Source organism: Euprymna scolopes, chromosome 22, assembly GCF_053919585.1.
Source record: "Euprymna scolopes isolate OS-2025 chromosome 22, ASM5391958v1, whole genome shotgun sequence".
Classification (NCBI taxonomy): Eukaryota; Metazoa; Mollusca; class Cephalopoda; order Sepiida; family Sepiolidae; genus Euprymna; species Euprymna scolopes.
Genome location: NC_136503.1, coordinates 109,771,401 through 109,791,400, shown reverse-complemented (window position 1 = coordinate 109,791,400; position 20,000 = coordinate 109,771,401). Strand labels below are relative to the sequence as shown.

The 20,000-nt window shown below is 33.6% G+C and overlaps 1 protein-coding gene across 1 annotated transcript in view; it reads right to left on the bottom strand.

Moving 5' to 3' along the window:
* LOC145243628 (reelin-like) overlaps positions 1-20,000 on the bottom strand; it is a 280,927-nt gene that overhangs the window by 134,279 nt on the left and 126,648 nt on the right. Inside the window, exons 27-34 of the mRNA XM_080106652.1 lie at positions 18,661-18,809; positions 13,970-14,177; positions 9,270-9,514; positions 7,383-7,571; positions 5,480-5,750; positions 3,805-3,945; positions 3,510-3,687; positions 367-566 (exon numbers count right to left, since the gene is read on the bottom strand). Coding sequence (XP_079962778.1) covers positions 367-566; positions 3,510-3,687; positions 3,805-3,945; positions 5,480-5,750; positions 7,383-7,571; positions 9,270-9,514; positions 13,970-14,177; positions 18,661-18,809 — 1,581 coding nt within the window. The remainder of the gene's footprint in view (positions 1-366; positions 567-3,509; positions 3,688-3,804; positions 3,946-5,479; positions 5,751-7,382; positions 7,572-9,269; positions 9,515-13,969; positions 14,178-18,660; positions 18,810-20,000) is intronic.

Genomic DNA, 20,000 nt, shown 5'->3' with positions numbered 1-20,000 from the left:
AAGCCCTATTTGTTTGGAGAGAGAGATAGAGGGGGGGGGAAGAAAGCTCTTTACAATAGTTGCAACTTGATGCTGTGGATGTTTTACAGGTTAAGCAAATTCAAGGGATCAACTTCCCTCAACTCCCGTGCTCTCTCTATCCCCTTCTCTCTCACACCCATTCGTCCGCAACAATCATGTATATATAACTTTTAGCTTTGCAGAACATGATTGAGTTTAGCAAAGGAGAATCATATATACCATTATGTTATGATAATAAGTGTTATCGCCATTCTATTAAGCACGGGAATAACATGCAACAGATTTATATATTTTTTTTCTTCTTCTTCTTTCCTTCGGACTGCTGATAGAACAGGTACTACTTACCGTGTGTTGGAATCGTTTTTATAATGAATCTCCTGCAACAAGTGCCAGGTGATGCCCCCGTTGATTGAATACTGGAGCAGAACGCTGTGGCGTCGCGGCCAGGCAAGTGATTCCCCTTTACACGCGTATTTGAAATAGAATTCCAAAGCGGTGATCATTGTTGTGTCCATATTTTCTGTCACAGCCATCCTTAGCAAATCCTAAAACAGACAAATGAACATTATGTCGTCTATAAACAAAACTAAGAATGTCATATAAAAAGGAACATTGCATTAAGTAATATCGATTATTGATATGATTAAATATGTAATCGATAAACTTGCTTGAAATTTAAGAACATGACCCGATATTTGCTATAAAAAACTGGTGAAGCAGAAGTAACTATATATATGATATGAAAAAAGGTATTAAATGTTTACACACAACCGTTTACATAGTATTCTACTTTGCATACATATACATATATATAAGAACTACGTCGTAGTTCGCTTGAAGCATTGTTTATCGGATAAAAGGTTTGTTTGAAGGTTTGTCAATGCAGGGATTATTCAGTCGTTGTAAACAGATAAATAAATAAATAAATAAATAAATAATAATAATAATAATAATAATAATAATAATAATAATAATAATCAGGATTCAATAATTTTCAATAAATATTTATTGACCTGCGTATAGATGGTATATCCTCGACTGCTCCCGAAAATATTTGAAGAATCTACCATTTACAGTCGAGAATATACTAGTCTACTTTGCATATATATATATATATATATATATATATAACTATTTCATTTATTCACATAAATTTACTATACGAAAGTATAGATTTATGCGTAAACTTTAAGTATTTACTTCAAAAGTGCTCAATACGTAGGTAGAGCTAGTTAGTAATTTATAAAATATATATGGCGATTAAGCTACACTGAATATTCTGCGTTTCATCCAACTATAGGATTCGTCAGGCTTATGCGCATAAGCCTGACGAATCCTATAGTTGGATGAAACGCAGAATATTCAGTGTAGCTTAATCGCCATATATATTTTATAAATTACTATATATATATATATATATATATATATATATATATATATATATATATATATATATATATGAAGTACATTGATGCGTGAGTGTCCAAAACTAATATATAATAATCACACATATACATATATATAAGAAGCACGTCGTAGTTCGCTTGAAGCGTTGTTTATCAGATAAAAGGTGTGTTTTCATTTCAATACAGGAATTACTCAGTCCTTATAAACAGATAAATAAATAAATAAATAATAATAATAATAATGATAATAATAATAATAATAATAATAATAATAATCAGAATTCAATATTTTTCAATAAATATTTATTTACCTGAGTATAGATGGTATATCCTCGACTGCTCCCGAAAATAATTGAGGAATCTACCATCTACAGTCGAGAATATAGGAGATCTCTAAACAAATGAATTATTTATTTTTACTATTTTAAAACAGTAATCTATGTACACGTGTTTCACTGCTCTACAGCTCATCAGCTCAAACTATAGGTTTTATAGTCAAGTGCGTATAGCTTTACACTACAGATACCTGTTTATATTATTTGCTACTTTTTTCGCTTTTAAAATAATTTTGTTGTTGATTTTTTAGCAATAGTTACATATTCGATATTAATGTCTCCTACCTAACCCCATTATATATATATATATATATATATATATATATATATATATATATATATAAGGCTATATGTCTGTCTGTCTGTCTCCATATTTTCAAACTCTTTCTCTTCCGAAACTAAAAGTCGCAGAGCGGCGCTAGAGGCATCAAATGATTGGATTTTTATGGGCCGTTTTTTTAATAGGTCTTTAACCGATTAAAATAATTTTTAAGGGGTAAAAATTGAAAAGATCGTTATACATTTTGTACATTCATCTTAGTTTTTCAAAAATTTTTGATAAGTTCATATGCGTTTCACGTTGGTACAGTGGTAACCTCTCCAGCTTTGAATGCTATAGTTTTGATTTCGGTTTCGATTCTAGCTGATAGCACCCAAATACTTTTGTAAAATTTTGAAATCACGACTCCATAATAATATATACAAAATCGGGATAAATTAAAATATCATATTATTATGTTTAAGCATATTTTACGACCGAGCAAAGACGCTATATATATATATATATATATATATATATATATATATATATATATATATATATATATATATATATATATATATGTTCAACAATATATTTGACACCATGAGAGGTCGGCTATTTTCATATAACAGTTAACGTGAGGTTAATCTTCTTATCGGAGAGAAAAATATCAAGAGAATATACTCCACTTCGAGAAGACACCAATATGCTTTCTTTACTAATGGGTCACTACTTATGAAGACCTTGAGGCTACTCGAGGATAAGACTTAAAAAGATCATCATTTGAACCATCATCAGCACCAGAAAAGGACCAAAGATTGCGAGTAATTGATTAGCCGAGATGACAGCTCAACAAGTATTTGTTTACATTAGACTTCAAGACGACCACGTTGAAATGTGTTGGGAAAGCAGGCTTCTAGTACATAATACCGCGGACCTACTTCTCAGCTGACGACATGGCCGTTTTCAAGCTCAATGTAAACAAATTTTTGTTGAGTTAACCTCTTGAATAATCAAATCCTGCTCAATTTCTACCATTACTGATCATCACTGAGATGTTTAACCATTATCCCCTGGGTTTTAATAAGTTGTGATCCCCTAGCAAAGAAACGTTCCGTTTGATTATTATTATTAGGAGAGAGAGAGAGAGAGAGAGAGAGAGAGAGAGAGGTGGGGGGAGAGATGGAGAGGGGAGAGAGAGAGAGAGAGTTCTTAACAATACTTGCGACTTCATGCTATGGATGTTTTATAGCGAGAGGACAGGGATTAGAACTCAGTCAAGAACATGCCATGGAAATAACGATACAGTGCGAAAGAGGCTATAGAGACGAGAAGAGATCTTCTCCCACTAGATTGCAAAGTCAATTTTGTACCGTGTCTCCATATCTAGATTGTCTATGTAATCCTCTTGCCCAAAATTTAGCTAGAATCTTGGACGTTGAATCCCGGCCTTTTTAAGCGACGATGACTGACGAAAAAAATCACCTTATAAAATACAAGAGCATTGCCAGCATTTAGACTGCCGCACATATCGGACACATCTCCTCCATAGAGTTCCATCCACCTGTGATGGTCGAGTTTCGGGTCGCTGAAGTCATCTCTCAAGTTCATTGGTAGCGTCTTTTCGGGAACGCAATTCGGGGGCACAAATCCAGGGTCGCACCTGCAGATAAAAAAGATAAGCAAACATAAAAAAAAAACCTTAGCTAAAGTTTTTGTTTATAGACCTAGAATTTTGATGGAATTCGGTCAGAAGGATACACAAAACACTTAAACTTACACGCATCTTCCATGGTCACAGTAACCATGCCCCGAACATAGCCAGGGGCAGCCGGAACCCAAATAAACGTTGTCAAGAGCCCAAATGTCTCCTCGAGGACTTTTGGTGTGCTGCACCCAACGGAATCTCGTTGCTGGAGAACTGTGAATACAAAGAAGACTTGAACATAAGTATTATTGGTGTAGTTTCAAAGAAGAACAAAAAAAAAAGATAAAAAGAATTTCCTGACGAATCCTCACGATGATGAAACGCGGAACATTGTGTAGCTTAATTGCCATATATATTTTCATAACTTACTACCTAGCTCTACTCATGTATTGAGCACTGTTGACATAAATACCGAAGATAGATGCATAAAATTTCATATAAATTCAGGAAATAATATATATATATATATATATATATATATATATATATATATATATATATATATATATATATGAGTAAAACGATTCATAATTTTGAATTAAAAATCAGTTTCAAAAGGAAAACAAACAAAATTAATAGATTGTACGATTGTTTCGGAAACGATGTTTTTATTGAAATAGACAATATGTCTTGAACAATAATTTAATTTTGTTTAAATATTAAAAAAATCTTTTTATCAAATTATTGTTCAAGACATATTGTCTATTTCAATAAAAACATCGTTTCCGAAACGATCGTACAATTTATTAATTTTGTTTGTTTTCCTTTTGAAACTGATTTTTAATTCCAAATTATAAATCGTTTTACTCAATATTAAAATAGCTCTAGGATATCTATGCCCATCGAGCTTATTATATATCTACATTACAACGAGTACTGTTTTCTTTTAATTGTATTAATACATTTACTAGTACATTAAAATAAACTCTGCTCTTTAGACTAGGTCTTATTCCCTCAAAATTATATAAGTGTAGAAATTGGGTAAATAAATCCCGCTTTCCTTATTTTATCCTTTAATCTTCACATCCTATGAGCGATGTTTCTGACAAAAGAGGAAGAATTACTGTTTTCTCAGTCGGAAACTATCCACCTAACACATATTGTTGCCTATTTTTAAGCTTTTTACATAAAGTACGTCCAAGGATGGAATACTGCTGCTATATCTGGGCAGGAGCTGCTAAAAACTGCCTATCCTGCCTTGACAGAGTACAAAATAGACTTTGTGGCTTAGTGGGGGATGCCCTTTTCTCTTCCATGCAACCTCTCTCCAACAGAAGAGACGTTGCGAGCCTATCTTTGTTTTATCGTTATTTCCATGGCAGGTGCTCGTCTGAACTCCAATCTCTGGTCCCCACCCCTCGCCAATCTTTCACGAAAAACATCCGTCTAGCTGAATCCACTGTCAAAAAATTTCCCCACTCTTTATCTGTGCCTAAATCAAAACGTAGATTCCATGAACAAAGCTTCTTTCTTAGAACTGCACGCCTGTGGAACTCTGTTCCGTTTTCCTGCTTCCCACCTGACTACAACCTGGATGTATTCAAGTCCAACATAAACAAATTCCTAATGAATTGGCCCCTTAAGTAAATACTTCATTAAATCTCCACACTAACGTACTGTACTTGCAATAATCCTTATCCCTGAGTGGCTTCCGGGCCTTGATAAGTGGTGACCACCGTGTAAAAAAAAAGAAGAAAAAAAAGTGGTTTCATGCTTTGTCTGGAGCGATACCCATAAAAATACTTACATTGCAGCCGGTGGGAGATATACGGTGATCCTTGTCCAGTTGATATGCTGTTCGGACACATACTGGCTGCTCAAATGGTAACCATTGCAGACAAAATTTGGGGGTGCACATTCATCAACAACGGGATGCCATGTTTTGCCTGTATCGATGGAATAGTCCAGCATGACGCTATAGAGGGTGTTGTATAGGGTTCCACAGCCCATGGAGATGTCAAATTGGAGGAAAGTCGACGGGAGAATGTTGTAATCCCATGTCTCAGCATATCTCTTCTCTTCAAAGAAAGAAGAACATCTCATTGCAAACGATCTATTAAAATTGATCTCATATAATCTAATTGCAAAAAATAAAATAAAATAGGACATTTTATTCATGACTAGCAGAGGGCACCCGGCTTTGCCTACTCGTAAAATAAGCTTACATATATTTTAATTAATGAAGACATCCTATTTATTATTACAGGGCCAATATTGCACGTAATATATGTAGTATTGATTTCAAAAGTAAAAAAAAAATAAAAAATAATAATTTGGGTGCCATCAGCTAGAATCGATACCAAAACATTTAGCACTCCAGCTGCATCCTCTACTGTTTGAGCTATCAACAGATAGATAAAAAAGCTATGAACGAATATTTACGCATGTGCAAAACTAATATAAATATGTCGATAAGTTGAAACGAACATTTTGCATTTCATACGAAGAAGAATGTACTACAGCGTCATTTCGTTCCTTGACCATAGTCTGAGAGTCGGATGACTCCACCAGAAAATAATAAATATACAGACAAGACTCGTTAGGATGAAAATACGAGTTACCTCCCTTGGATTTTATATCCCTGAATATATTTTATCCGATTTTACAGAATGTGTTCTTTTGTCTGGAAATGAACAAAATTCTTTTTATCTATGTGCACAATTTAGGATGAGATCGTAGTTTTTTTCTGGGCGTTCTTCAAAACCTAAATATACAGACAAGACTCGTTAGGATGAAAATATGAGTTACCTCCGTTTGAACATTGTCAGAACAACTGTCTTACTTGTACTTGTGATGGCATTCACTTAGCCAACCCCAAGGGAATTTGCTGCATCACGAGTCAATACAGTCTATCTAGATCTGTCCGCTGCTTATTCTTCAGCATACTTCAGCTGTTTACAATTCCATCATCACACACAGAAGAGCTGGTCATAGCCTCCAAGTTAACTTTGACTGTTGTAAGACACATCCTCAGTTGATCACTCTTCTTACGCCATCCCGGTAGCGGTGTTGTAAATATTGCATTGTAGATCAGATCGGTTCGAGGACAACAACCGTCATGTCCAAATCCTCGGAGCTCTTGATAAAGAAGTACTTCCTGAAGTTTAGGAAGCTTACATCGTGCATAGATTGTGACGTTTGGGACGTGGTCATGTAACAAAGCGCGGACGCGCATATGGCAGCTATATGCAAATAACCGATCCATGTGTGAGATAACGTCACAGCAAAGGAAAACGAAAAAAATTTAACAGAACGTGTACGCAAACCAATGATCAGGTTAGAAAGATGGACAGGGATCACGATCACGTTAAAGAGAGGGGGGGGGGTAAATAAATGTCTGTTGTTCCAACGGCAAAAAAAAAAACACTGAGTCGAGTTATTACTTGTCTTCTGTTCTTTGCAACGTACCCTGCTACAACGTGTTGGGTCCCGTGTGTCTATATTTTAACACGTTAAAGTCAGAAATACGAGTCCCAGGAATGCACTAAAACATCACTGATTGAAGATTTCCGATCTTTAAACATTAGCCATTCGCGGAGGCTAGGTTTTGCAGCCGCAAGGAAGAATCGTGCAAACAAGGGCTAAGTAGATACTGTTTGCATGTAAATATATCGAATACACGCCAGCCATAAATCTATATCTATACTTACCACTGTTTCGGCTGAATTCCAGGGCGTGTCCTTTAGAATGGCAGCTAATTCTTGGAATTCCGCTTTGGGTGATAAACCAGGAAGTTGGGTCTGGGTTTTGCCCATTGAAATCTTCTTGAAACCCAAAAGCACTTGTGTCGTTAACACCAATAATGACGCTGTCGATACCCCATTCGGCCCTAGGCATACCTGAAAATAAAAAGAAGCAATGACATTAGGGTCGGTTATTATGTTTAATGGCTTAGTTTACTTTGTTGTTTAATGTACTGCAGTCTCATTTCATTCCTTGACAGAAATAACTTAACAATGAACCACAAAGAAAATATACAATTGTGACATCACGTGGTCTCACCGACAAGTCGCTGTCTCCAAACTTTGTGTCTCGTGACAGTTTTTCCGAGCGGATATGAAAAAAAAAAAAAAAAAAAAAAAAAAATGGCGGCATCTTTTTGGAAGAAGCAAGCCTCGTTTTGAATTTTTTTTTGTATTTTTTACGAGAGTACAGAGCGTACTATAAAACTCTAACCTACGCATCTTAAGAACGGCTTTCGAGATTGGGAGTGTTTATTCCTAAAGCTGTTCTTAATATGGGAAGGTTGTGAGTGTTTATTCTATAAGCCGTTCTTAACATGAGGAAGTTGGGGTGTTTATACTACGCAGGGTACTCTCGTGAAAAAAATACCCCCCCCAAAAAAATCAAAGCACCTGTAAACCTTGACGTCAAAGCGAGGTTTAGTTCTTCCAAAGAAGAATAAGCCACCATTTTTTTTTCAAATTCGCTCGGAAAAACTGAATTTTTGAGATTAAACAAAGAGCAATAAAAACTTTTTTACTTATTTTTATTCAATTTTCACCCCGAACAAGGCACAGTGCCAAATCGAAGTAGGGTGCTACTATCGGGGACATAAGTTGCAGGGATACTATGTAGGGAGTTGAGTAGCAAGATGTTTGTTCACATTACACTTGAGCTTCTGCATGTTAGTACAGTTGTGAAAGCAGGAACACGGAAGGGAGTTCCAAAGTCTAGCAGTTCTGGGAAGTAGAAGGCTTTCTTACACTTATGGATCTCTATTGTGTAGAGTGGGATTTAGCTGTTTGTCGGGGGTATTTACATCGAGGGGATACAAGTGCTTGTAGTTCATCAGAGAATTCACCATTAAAATACTTGTAGAACAGGCAGAGAGATGCAACATTTCGTCGCTAGGATAAAGGCTGAAACTTAAATGACAGTTCAGGACCTATCAGGTCGGCGACTCTCTTCTGAACCGTGTCCAGGAGTGAGAGACTAATAGTAGATGCACCAGCCCAAATGTGACAATAGTACTCCATACATGGGCGAATGGTGGCCTTATAGAGGTATAGGATACTTTCAGGCATAAGTAGTTTTCTAGCACGATAAAGAGAGCCTACCATCTTCGCAATGGCCTTGGCAATGCTCTCAATGTATCTGTTCCAACTCATGTTCCCTGTGAACGTTAGGCCGAGGAGTTTAAAAGAAATACTTTCAGTAATGTGTCTTTGGGTATTGCTATTGGCAGCAGAGAAGATAAAACCAAAATAAATGAGCCAGGTAGGTCTAAAATTAACTTTTATTGGCTACGATAACATTATATATATATATATTCGTATACATAGTTGTTTGTTGGATTCTCTGCTAAATACTCAACTACTTTTTTCCGTTACCCAGAAAAAATGTCAGCTTCATCAAAACATATTTGATGATTAAATATATTTGTAATTCCGTGGAATTTCCATGAGTCGTACTAGTCTGAAATATTCAGAAACATAAAACCCGATACTTGTTTTTTTTTTCTGGTCTGAAATCAAAACCAAATTAGAATATGTAAATCCAGTCTGATGCAAAAACTTGTTAAAATGACGACTCACCTCCAAATCCCAATGGCTGCCACCATCTGAAAATTGTCCTGTTCGTCTTTGCCCCGAGGGGAAGTTCCAAACTGACGATTTGTGTTGTCGTGTTATACAAGATCGGCTCGACGACTTTGATAACATTCCAGGTGATTTCGTTGTCCGTTGAATAATCCAGAATAATGCCTTCGTGTCTGTGTTGCGGTCGAAGACACGGGGCGTCACTGCTTTGACTTCCAATCGCGATGTGAAACTGGACGAGTCTGAGACAGACAAAAAAATAACCAAAATAAATGTCAGTTGGGAATTTTTTAATCATTGTTTTTTAATATCTCCATATTAATAAACATTTATGTGGCAGCTTCTCCTGTAGCTGTGTGTGTATTTATCGTATCGATGTAACTTTGATAAATACACATAGAATTTGTATTACAGTGGAACTCGGATATAAATGACTTCGTCCTCTGTCCCTACGGTTCTCTTATATCAGGGTTTCGCTGTACATTAATAAAGTTTCTAATTTGGGACCAGAGAAAATCTCTGTTATATCTGTTTTTCTTATATTCGGGTCTCTTATATCCGAGTTAAACAGTATTTGGATTCTTCAGACTACTGTTCTAATCTTGAGTGTCATTTTCACAACGTTTCGGTCGATGTAACCTCCGACTTTCTGTAAGTAGAATACTTGGAAAAATCAATTATAAAAGTGATATTCTCCTGAAGGTTAAAGGTTCAATTCTCAGTGCGGGCGACCAAAAAATACAATTGCGAATTATTTAGGACCTTTATCCAGTCATGGTTGACAGAACGAGAGCATGTTACCCTCGTAAAGTAAATAAAGAGTTCCATTCAAAATTCTGTCCAAATTCGCGAGTTTGACGGAAATATTCCCGAGTTCGACAAGATACACCTGAAGAAGGTAGGAGATTACATCGACCGAAACGTTGTGAAAATGACACCCAAGATGAGAACAGATAATACGAATGATCAATCCCCATCTCAAAAATTCAGAAACGTGACACATAAAATTATTAATTTTGTTTAACGCTTGTTATTAATTAAATATTTATTGAAATAAATGAAAGAAAGCATGGTCCCCCATGAGTGCATAATGAACAAGTCATAAAAAATGACTAAGTTCAGCATTTGCCCCACCCCGATTTAGCCTTAAAAGTTCCCAGGGGACGTTAAATTCTGGTGCAAATGAACAAACTGTGCAGTTTTAGGCCTTAACATATGAAAATTTGAGTTCTGCACCATGCAAAAAAAGAAATGACTAAGTCCATCATTTCCCCCCTCCAATTTAGCCCCAAAAGTCACCAAGATGATTTTATAGAACCACATTAAAAATAATTTTTATATGACCATTTTAAAAACCTTTATATGACTACACTAAAAATTACAATTTTATAGGACCACATTAAAAATCACAATTTTATAGGACACCTTTAAAAACATTGATTGGACGACATGAAAAAAAAAATCACAATTTTTATGGGACCACATTAAAATTCATAATTTCATAGGACCACTTTAAAAATCACGATTTTATAGGACCACAAAAAAATCACGATTTTATAGGACTATATTAAAAATCACAATTTTATAGGACCACTTTAAAAACCTTTATATGACCACAAAAAAATGTCACAATTTTATAGGATCACCTTAAAAACCATATAGAACCATATAAATAAAAAAACCATATAGAACCATATAAATAATCACAATTTTTATAAGATCACATTAAAAATTACAATTTTATAGGACCATGTTAAAAAAATCACGATTTTATAGAATAACATTAAAAATCACGATTTATAGAACCACATTAAAAATCACAATTTTTATAGGACAACATACAAAATTACGATTTTATAGGACCACATTAAAAATCATGGATTTATAGGACTAGTTTAAAAATTACAATTTTATAGGACCAGTTTAAAAATCAATTTAAAATCACGATTTTATAGGAACACATTAAGAAAATCACGATTTTATAGAACTACATCAAAAATCACAATTTTTATAGGATAACATTAAAAATCGTGATTTTATAGATCCTTATAAAAAATCCCGATTTTATAGGACCACATTAAAAATCACAATTTAAAAGGACCTGTTTAAAAATCACGATTTTATCGGATCATACTGATTTTATAAAACCACATTAAAAATCACAATTTTTATAAGACAACATTAAAAATCGTGATTTTATTGATCCTTATTAAAAATCACGATTTCATAGGACCACTTTAAAAATCCCGATTATATAGAACCACATAAAAACCACAATTTTACAGCACTGCAATATATTAAACCGAAAATTATTAATATTTAAAAGAGTTTAAATTAAAAAAATTAAATATACTTAATTTTAAAATTAAAAAGAAAAATGCAATTCATTAATCTATCTATATATATCTATGAAAATGAGAAGGTGTATGTGAGAACCCCTCTCAACCTATATACTCAACGAATTTTTAGCTACAGACTTAAAATTGGATATATAGTATTTAAAAATTTTTTTAATCGGTTTCCATCCGGAAAAAGGGCTGCTAATGGTTCAAAATTAAAAAAATTGGTACTTGGGTGTGATCGGGTTTTTATCTGTTTGTAAACTGTTTCACGACTGCGCATGCACGAATCGTTCACATGACAGACTATTTATGTTAAGAATAATATTTTATAGCTCTTTCGAATAGTCACACGAAACGTAGTCATTTGGAAGACAAAGTAACTCAGTTTAAACGTAAAACGAAAACAAATTTTATTATTATTTTTCAAGTATATGAAGTACATTTGAAAGAATATAATAAAATTTTTCTTTAAAAAAGATATTTTATTAATGTTATAAAGTAGAAACATAGTTATAGGGTGACTCATAAAAAACGCTCCCCAGCTCTAATTAGGCCCCGTTTCTTAGTGTTTTGTCCGTATGAAATGAAACTTTGGTCATAACTAGTTTATTATATTCAAAATATCACGTCAAAACACTAGGGTCTTCGGCCTTTTTCTCTTTTTTTTTCTTCATTCTACAGCATATTTTCTAGATGGCCTCTTTTGTTTTTTTTGGGTCACCCTGTATATGAAAAAAATGTACTTCTGTTTAAAGAAATAAATAAACAATTCTTATTAATTAATATCTTGTCGTATTAACTCCCTTCTCAAAACACTATTACACACACGCCAAACTCGATTTATCTACCCTTGTCGTGACGCCATGGAGCATATGATCTATCTTATAAAAAGGGATGCACAAATTTTCTCTCTCTCTCCCCCCTCTCTCTTTCTCTCTCTCTCTCTCCACCTACTGCAGATAATATCTGCCAGACTGCATCATCTCTCTCTTTCTCTCTCCTATTCAGATTGACAGCTGCTACAACATTGTTCATACCAATTTTCAAAGCTTAAATCATTCGTTGACATCTATGCTGATGACAAGACCATCTACGGCAACACATCAAAGGCTGTAAATGACAAAGTTCTCTCTGATTCTCTCTCCTCTGATCTCGAGCGCGTGGTTCAGTGGGGGAAGACGTGGCTGGTTACCTTTAATGCATCTAAAACCAAACTCCTATCCTTACATCATCAACGCTCTGATCCCCATCTGCCATCAATTGGGATGGATGGCTCTCGTCTGGGAGAGGCCCCGTGTTTTGACAAGCTTCTGGGTTTGACCTTTACTCCTAATCTGAAATGGAACATGTACATCAAGTCTGTTGCCAAGGTTGCTGGAAAGATGGTGGGATCCTTCTACCGCTCCAGAAGATATCTCACTACTGATGCAATTCTCTATCTATATAAAAGCCAAGTACGTCCAAGGATGGAATACTGCTGCCATATCTGGGCAGGAGCTGCTAAAAACAGCCTATCCTGCCTTGACAGAGTACAAAATAGACTTCGTGGCTTAGTGGGGATGCCTGCTTCCCACCTGACTACAACTTGGATTTCTTCAAGTCCAACGTTAACAAATTCCTAATGAACCGCCCCCTTAAGTAAACACTTCATCAAATCTCCATACTAACGTGATGTACTTACAATAACCCTTATCCCTGAGTGGCTTCCGGGCCTTGATAAGTGGTGACCATTGTGTAAAAAAAGAAAAAAAAAAAAGAAAAAGCTTTTCGAGCCCTTCTCCAAATAAAGTTAAAAAATTTTAAAACCAAATTTGATATATAAAGAATGATATATTAAACAAACAACAACAAAAAAAACTAATGATATTTTAATTATTATTTAAAAAAAAACATTAATAGTACTTATTTCAATTTTCAATTTCGCATCGGCTAATCCACAAAGTATATTGTTAACATTGAGTAGTTTCGTGATAAAGGGACGTAACTCTTCTATTAACAATACTTGAAATAATAATACGATGCAATTTCAGAATAATGTATTATTTCGATTATATTTGTAATATTTATAAAATATTTTATTAGCACTATGTGCCTTCAAATAAGTTTTCCAGGCTTTTTTCGTGCTATTAAAACATTTATGATATTCAAATATCTATGTATCTCATATAGAGATGAGGATCTCCTCGGCATGGGTATTTCATGGTGTTAGGCTGTATACGGGTGTTTACTTTGGCCAAAATCGGGCTCTTCCTTCTTCAATCGGGTTTTATCGATTATCAAACATTTCCTTCGCATTACTAACGCAAAGGTAAAAAAACAGGTAAAATTAAGTTTGACACGTTTGGACATACTGACCGCAAATGCCTTGTATCTATAGGCACAGTAACCGCCTCTCTTGTGCCGTCCCCCGGGAAGTATAAAGCGTTCTCAGTGTCCACAGTGCCGCACATGGTACCAAGCATAGAGCCGACCGTTCGCTTCCAGAGTTCATTGGGTTCATTTCGATTGTCGAATCTGTCAATCATGCCGATGGGATTTTCCTTTATTTTGTAGCAATTTCTGCCTGAAATAAATAAAAAATAATAATAATAATAAAAATTCGTGGTTTATTTAACGGAATTACAGATCTAAGAAAACATATGGAATGCAGCGGATGAATTTTCGCCACGTGATAAAATAGAGTCTGCGCATGTAACTTGCTTTTGCAAAACTCTTTCTAATTATATATAAATGGCACTTTATCTGTGTGTGTATGTGTGTGTGTGTGTATGTGTGGGTGTGTGTGAGTTCGTTCCTTATGGAATCCTAAACAGCTGGGCCATTTTTTTTTTTTTTGAAATTTCACGCAAATGTACTTTATGTGTATGGGCGTGTTCTTATATAAGTTTTGTATCGGAATGCGCTCGATAAGTATCCATAATTGATAATCGATAAAACCCGATTGAAGAAGGAAGAGCCCGATTTTGGTCAAAGTAAACACCCTTATACAGCCTAACACCACAAGTGCATTTGAGAAGTTTTATTACAGCAGAAGTAAAAACGCAACAGTAGATTCTTTAATAAGACATGGCGCATTCCAAATGAAATGCTTCGGTTTTGGGCACAATTAAACCATGATACTTGACTTTTGTATTTTAAACTTAATTCAAGTCATTATACATAAAATAATTTTATAAAATCAATAGAAGGTTCTCTATAGTGTAATATAGACTACAATGTGTTCTGGAATTTACCTTTGCGTTATTAATGTGAACGAAATGTTTGGGCAAACTACAGCTGTTACTTGGGGTAGCATCACATGTAGAAGGTATACCATTTCTCGTAAAATCCAGGGTGGAATACCCATGCCGAGGAGATCCTCATCTCTATATGAGATACATAGATATTTGAATATCATAAATGTTTTAATAGCACGAAAAAAGCCTGGAAAACTTATTTGAAGGCACATAGTGCTAATAAAATATTTTATAAATATTACAAATATAATCGAAATAATACATTATTCTGAAATTGCATCGTATTATTATTTCAAGTATTGTTAATAGAAGAGTTACGTCCCTTTATCACGGAACTACTCAATGTTAACAATATACTTTATGGATTAGCCGATGCGAAATTGAAAAAAAAGTTAACTAAAAATGATCATCCCATAAGAAAACAAAACAAAAAAACTAATAGGGAATTAATAAAAATGAATGTTTAAAATAATATGCAAATTAGCTGGATCTTTTGCAGGTGAATGCAATTCCAGGACCCATATATAAAAAAGTTGTATTTTCTTTCTAAATAAATAGAAGAAGGGGTTTTAATATGAATAACAATACACAGAAAAAAGAAATTTATATATGTGTGTATATATGTTGAAATTTATATATGTGTGTATATATGTTGAAATTTATATATGTGTGTATATATGTTGAAATTTATATATGTGCGTATATATATTGAAATGTATATATGTGTGTATATATGTTGAAATTTATATATGTGTGTATATATGTTGAAATTTATATGTGTGTATATATATTGAAATTTATATATGTTGAAATTTATATATGTGTGTATATATGTTGAAATTTTTATATGTGTGTATATATGTTGGAATTTATATATGTGCGTATATATGTTGAAATTTATATATGTGTGTATATATAGCAGTATCAGAATTTTTGTAGGAATTTTTGACACCCCTAACACGAAACTGCGAATACAATATAAAAATCTCGTAATTTCTCTGTTAAAAGTGGGTTATTTATTTTCTTTATGGATTATACTTCCAAAATAAACTATTACAGTTGTTTTAAAAGTAATAAAAATATTTTTTTTTTTTTTTTAAACAGTAATGAATTTTCCGAACTCAATATTTTTAAATTTTTAAACTCAATATTTTTAAATTTTAAAATTTTAAAAATCTATCAAAATTTTTCTATTGATTCTATTTTTACGATATTTTCAGGGTCAATGTGAAATTTTATGTTCTTTCCAATAAACCGAATATAATATTTTAGACAAACGTTTTTTTTTTTTTATTCACGGTTCCCCCCCCCCAGTGTCTATTACAAAGAAAATACTTAATTTCGTCTCGGATAAGTACATAATTATTTACTCACAAATTGAAGAGAAAAGGTCAATACATAATATATTCAAATTTAAAAAAAAACGGACATCGTGTTCTTGTAGAATTTTACCTGTAAAGTTTGAAGTTTAAAACCTTTTTTTAAACCACGTTATTTGTTTTTTCTTTTTTCTTTTTTTTTTTTTTAATGGAACCTTGGTCCTTGCTCCTTTAATTGAAAAAAAAATTAGGGCTTGAATTACATTTTTCGAGGAGTTATAAGCTTGGAAAGACAGGGGGTCGAATAATTCACGCCTCCAATTTTGTAAATGTCTAAAAATAATTAATTTCGACTCGGATAAGTACATAATTATTTACTCACAAATTGAAGAGAAAAGGTCAATACATAATATATTCAAATTTTAAAAAAAACGGACATCGTGTTCTCGTCGAATTTTACCTGTAAAGTCCGAAGTTTAAAACCTTTTTAAAAAAAAAACACGTTTTTTTTTTTTTTTTTTTTTTTTTTTAATGAAATCTTGGTCCTTGCTCCTTTAATTGAAAAAAAAAATTAGGGCTTGAATTGCATTTTTCGAGGAGTTATAAGCTTGGAAAGATGGGGTGGAATTATTCGCTATTTTCACAAAAAATTCTGATACTGCTAGTGTATATATGTTTAAATTTATATATGTGTGTATATATGTTGAAATTTATATATGTGCGTATATATGTTGAAATTTATATATGTGTGTATATATGTTGAAATTTATATATGTGTGTATATATGTCGATGTATGTGTTCACGAGTACTGGTATCTGTATGTGCGCATGCGCTTGCATGTATCAGTGGGGTGCAAGTTTGCCTGAATCAATATTCGCATATGAGCCCGTATAATCGCCTCCTTGGGGGCAGGGGCGTCGATGTGTGTATGTATCTGTATATGAGCGCCTTCATGCCAACGCACGCATACCCAATTTTTGCACCTTAAAGAAAATTTGACGTAAGCATGCAGGCGTACATGTGTGCATATATTTGCACGCCAGGGCGGGGATGTAAGTGTACATGTGACCGTTTCTTTTAAGTATATATGTGTGTACGTGCGCATGTGTGTACCAGTGCCCGCGACCGCTAACTAACTCCCTCCAAACAGTTAACAAAAAAATAAAAACTAAAACTAAATAAACCGAATCATAGCCCCCCGCCTCCAAACATAAGCGAACACCCAATAGGTCAAGACATACTTACCAAGATATCATCTCACCAAGAAGACGCATAAAAAACTTTAACATTAAGACTCGAATTTTATAGTAAACCCCCTCCTACCACCCCCACATATTCCCCTTCCCGTCCATGTATCCCTATGCCCTCAGCCACACCAGAAATACAAGTTCCACACACAAGTTCCTTGAACCCCCAAACTAAAACATTATGGACATACCCAGCGCCCCCCTCCCCCTTGTTCCCTTCCTCCATCTCTTCCGCCCTCCTCGCACCTCCCTGACCTCATTCACTCTTTCACTCTCTCATCCCAAAATAGCAAACATTTCTGTAAAAGTCTGAAGATGCTACAAACGGTAAAAAAAACCGGCCAAGTAGCTGAAACAATAATGTAAATTAACAGAAAGATACGGTAATAAAAAATAAAACGTAACGTATATATATATATATATATATATATATATATATATATATATATATATATATATATATATATATATAAGGGAGAGAGAGAGAGAGTGAGTGAATAACAGGAAGAAGAGAGAAAGGGGTAGAGTCGAGAGAATGGGATTTGGACGAATAGCAAAAAAAAACAAATAAATAAATAAATAGACAATAAATAAATAAAATAAAATAAAAATAAATAAATAAGAGGATAAATATAATAAAAATATATAACAAAACAAACAAACAAATAAATACATAAATAAAAATAAATAAAATAAATAAATAAATAAAATAAAAAATAAATAAATAAAATAAAAAATAAACAAGGAAATAAATGAAATAAAATAGTAAATAATAAATAAATGAATAAAATAAATAAATTAAATAAATAAATAAAATAGAAAAATAAATAAATAAAAAATAAATAAATAAAATAAAAAAATAAACAAAGAAATAAATGAAATAAAATAATAAATAATAAATAAATGAATAAAATAAATAAATAAATTAAATAAATAAATAAAATAGAAAAATAAATAAATAAAAAATACAAAATAAATAAATAAAATAAAAAATAAACAAAGAAATAAATGAACTAAAATAATAAATAATAAATAATATATAAAATAAAAAAATAAAATAAATAAATAAGATAGAAAAATAAAAAATAAATAAATAAAATAAATAAATAAAAAAAAATAAATGAAATAAAATAATAAATAGTAAATAAATAAAATAAATAAATTAAATGAATAAGTAAAATAAAATAAATAAAATAAAAAATAAATAAATAAAATAAATAAATAAAATAATTCGAATGATTACCTTTAAATCCTTCGTAACAATCACAATCGTCGAACTGACAAAGTCCATTGCGGAAACAGCGATCTGGACAAGACGGTCCAATGTGGACGTTGTCCAAAGCAAAACTGTGCGACATTCCTCCTCGTTGCCACCACCTTAGCAGGACAGGCCTAGAGAACGAAATCGAACCATCAGATCGATATATTAAACACAATAAAATGACCTCCAAACCATAGTGGAATGGGGCCGCAAATGAATGGTAACATTTAATGCTAGTAAGACTAGTTGCTCTCCTTAAACAATTGCACAACATCTCTCCAACCGCCTGTATTCATGACAAATAACACCCTACCTGAGAATTCTTCCTTCAAACTCCTCAGCCTAACATTCACGGGCAATATGAACTGGAACATCTCTGAATGCATATACCATGTACTGGATAAGGCGGGTGAAGCCAGGGCTGTAGTCCTTGATATATCCAAGGCCTTTGACAAAGTCTAGCACGAAGAGCTGCTAATGAAAATTAAATGCTACGGCATAACTGGACGTATACTAAATATAATTAGATCCTTCTTAGACAATAGGACCATCTAGGTTGTTATTGATAGACGTACATCCAAGCAGCATAACATTAATGTGGGAGTGCCTCAGGGATCGATCCTTAGACCACTATTATTCCTGATATTCATAAACGATCTCTTGGTAACATTGTGTCCGAGATGGGTATATTTGCTGATGATATAACGCTCTATAACATGCATGAGGGAAGAATGGTTATACATTAATCTAAGACAATGCCAGAATCGTTAGAAAATGACTTGCAGACCGTAGTGGAATGTGGCCGCAAAAGGATGGTAAAATTTAATGCTAGTAAGACGAAGCTGCTCTCCTTTAACAATTACAAGACGCCTCTCCAACCGCCTATATCCATGACAAATAACACACTACCTGAGAATTGTTCCTTCAAACTCCTTGGGCTAACATTCACAGGCAATATGAACTGGAACAAATACACAGAAGACATTGCAAAAGCTGCTATAAAGAAGCTGAGTTCCCTCTATCAAGCTAGAAGACTACTCAAACCTGAGAGTATCCTGCACCTCTACAAGGCTATCATTCACCCATGCATGGAGTATTGTTGCCACATCTGGGCTGGTGCATTTACCACAAGTCTCTCCCTCTTAGATAAAGTCTAAAAAAGAATTGTCAATCTAATAAGTCCCACTTTGTCAACTAAGCTCCAACCCCTGTCCCATCGCTGCAATGTTGCATCTCTCTGCATATTTTAATGGAATGTGCTCTGATGAACTCGTTGCATTTGTGCTCCCTCAACGTACATATCTCTGACAAGCCTGCTTAGC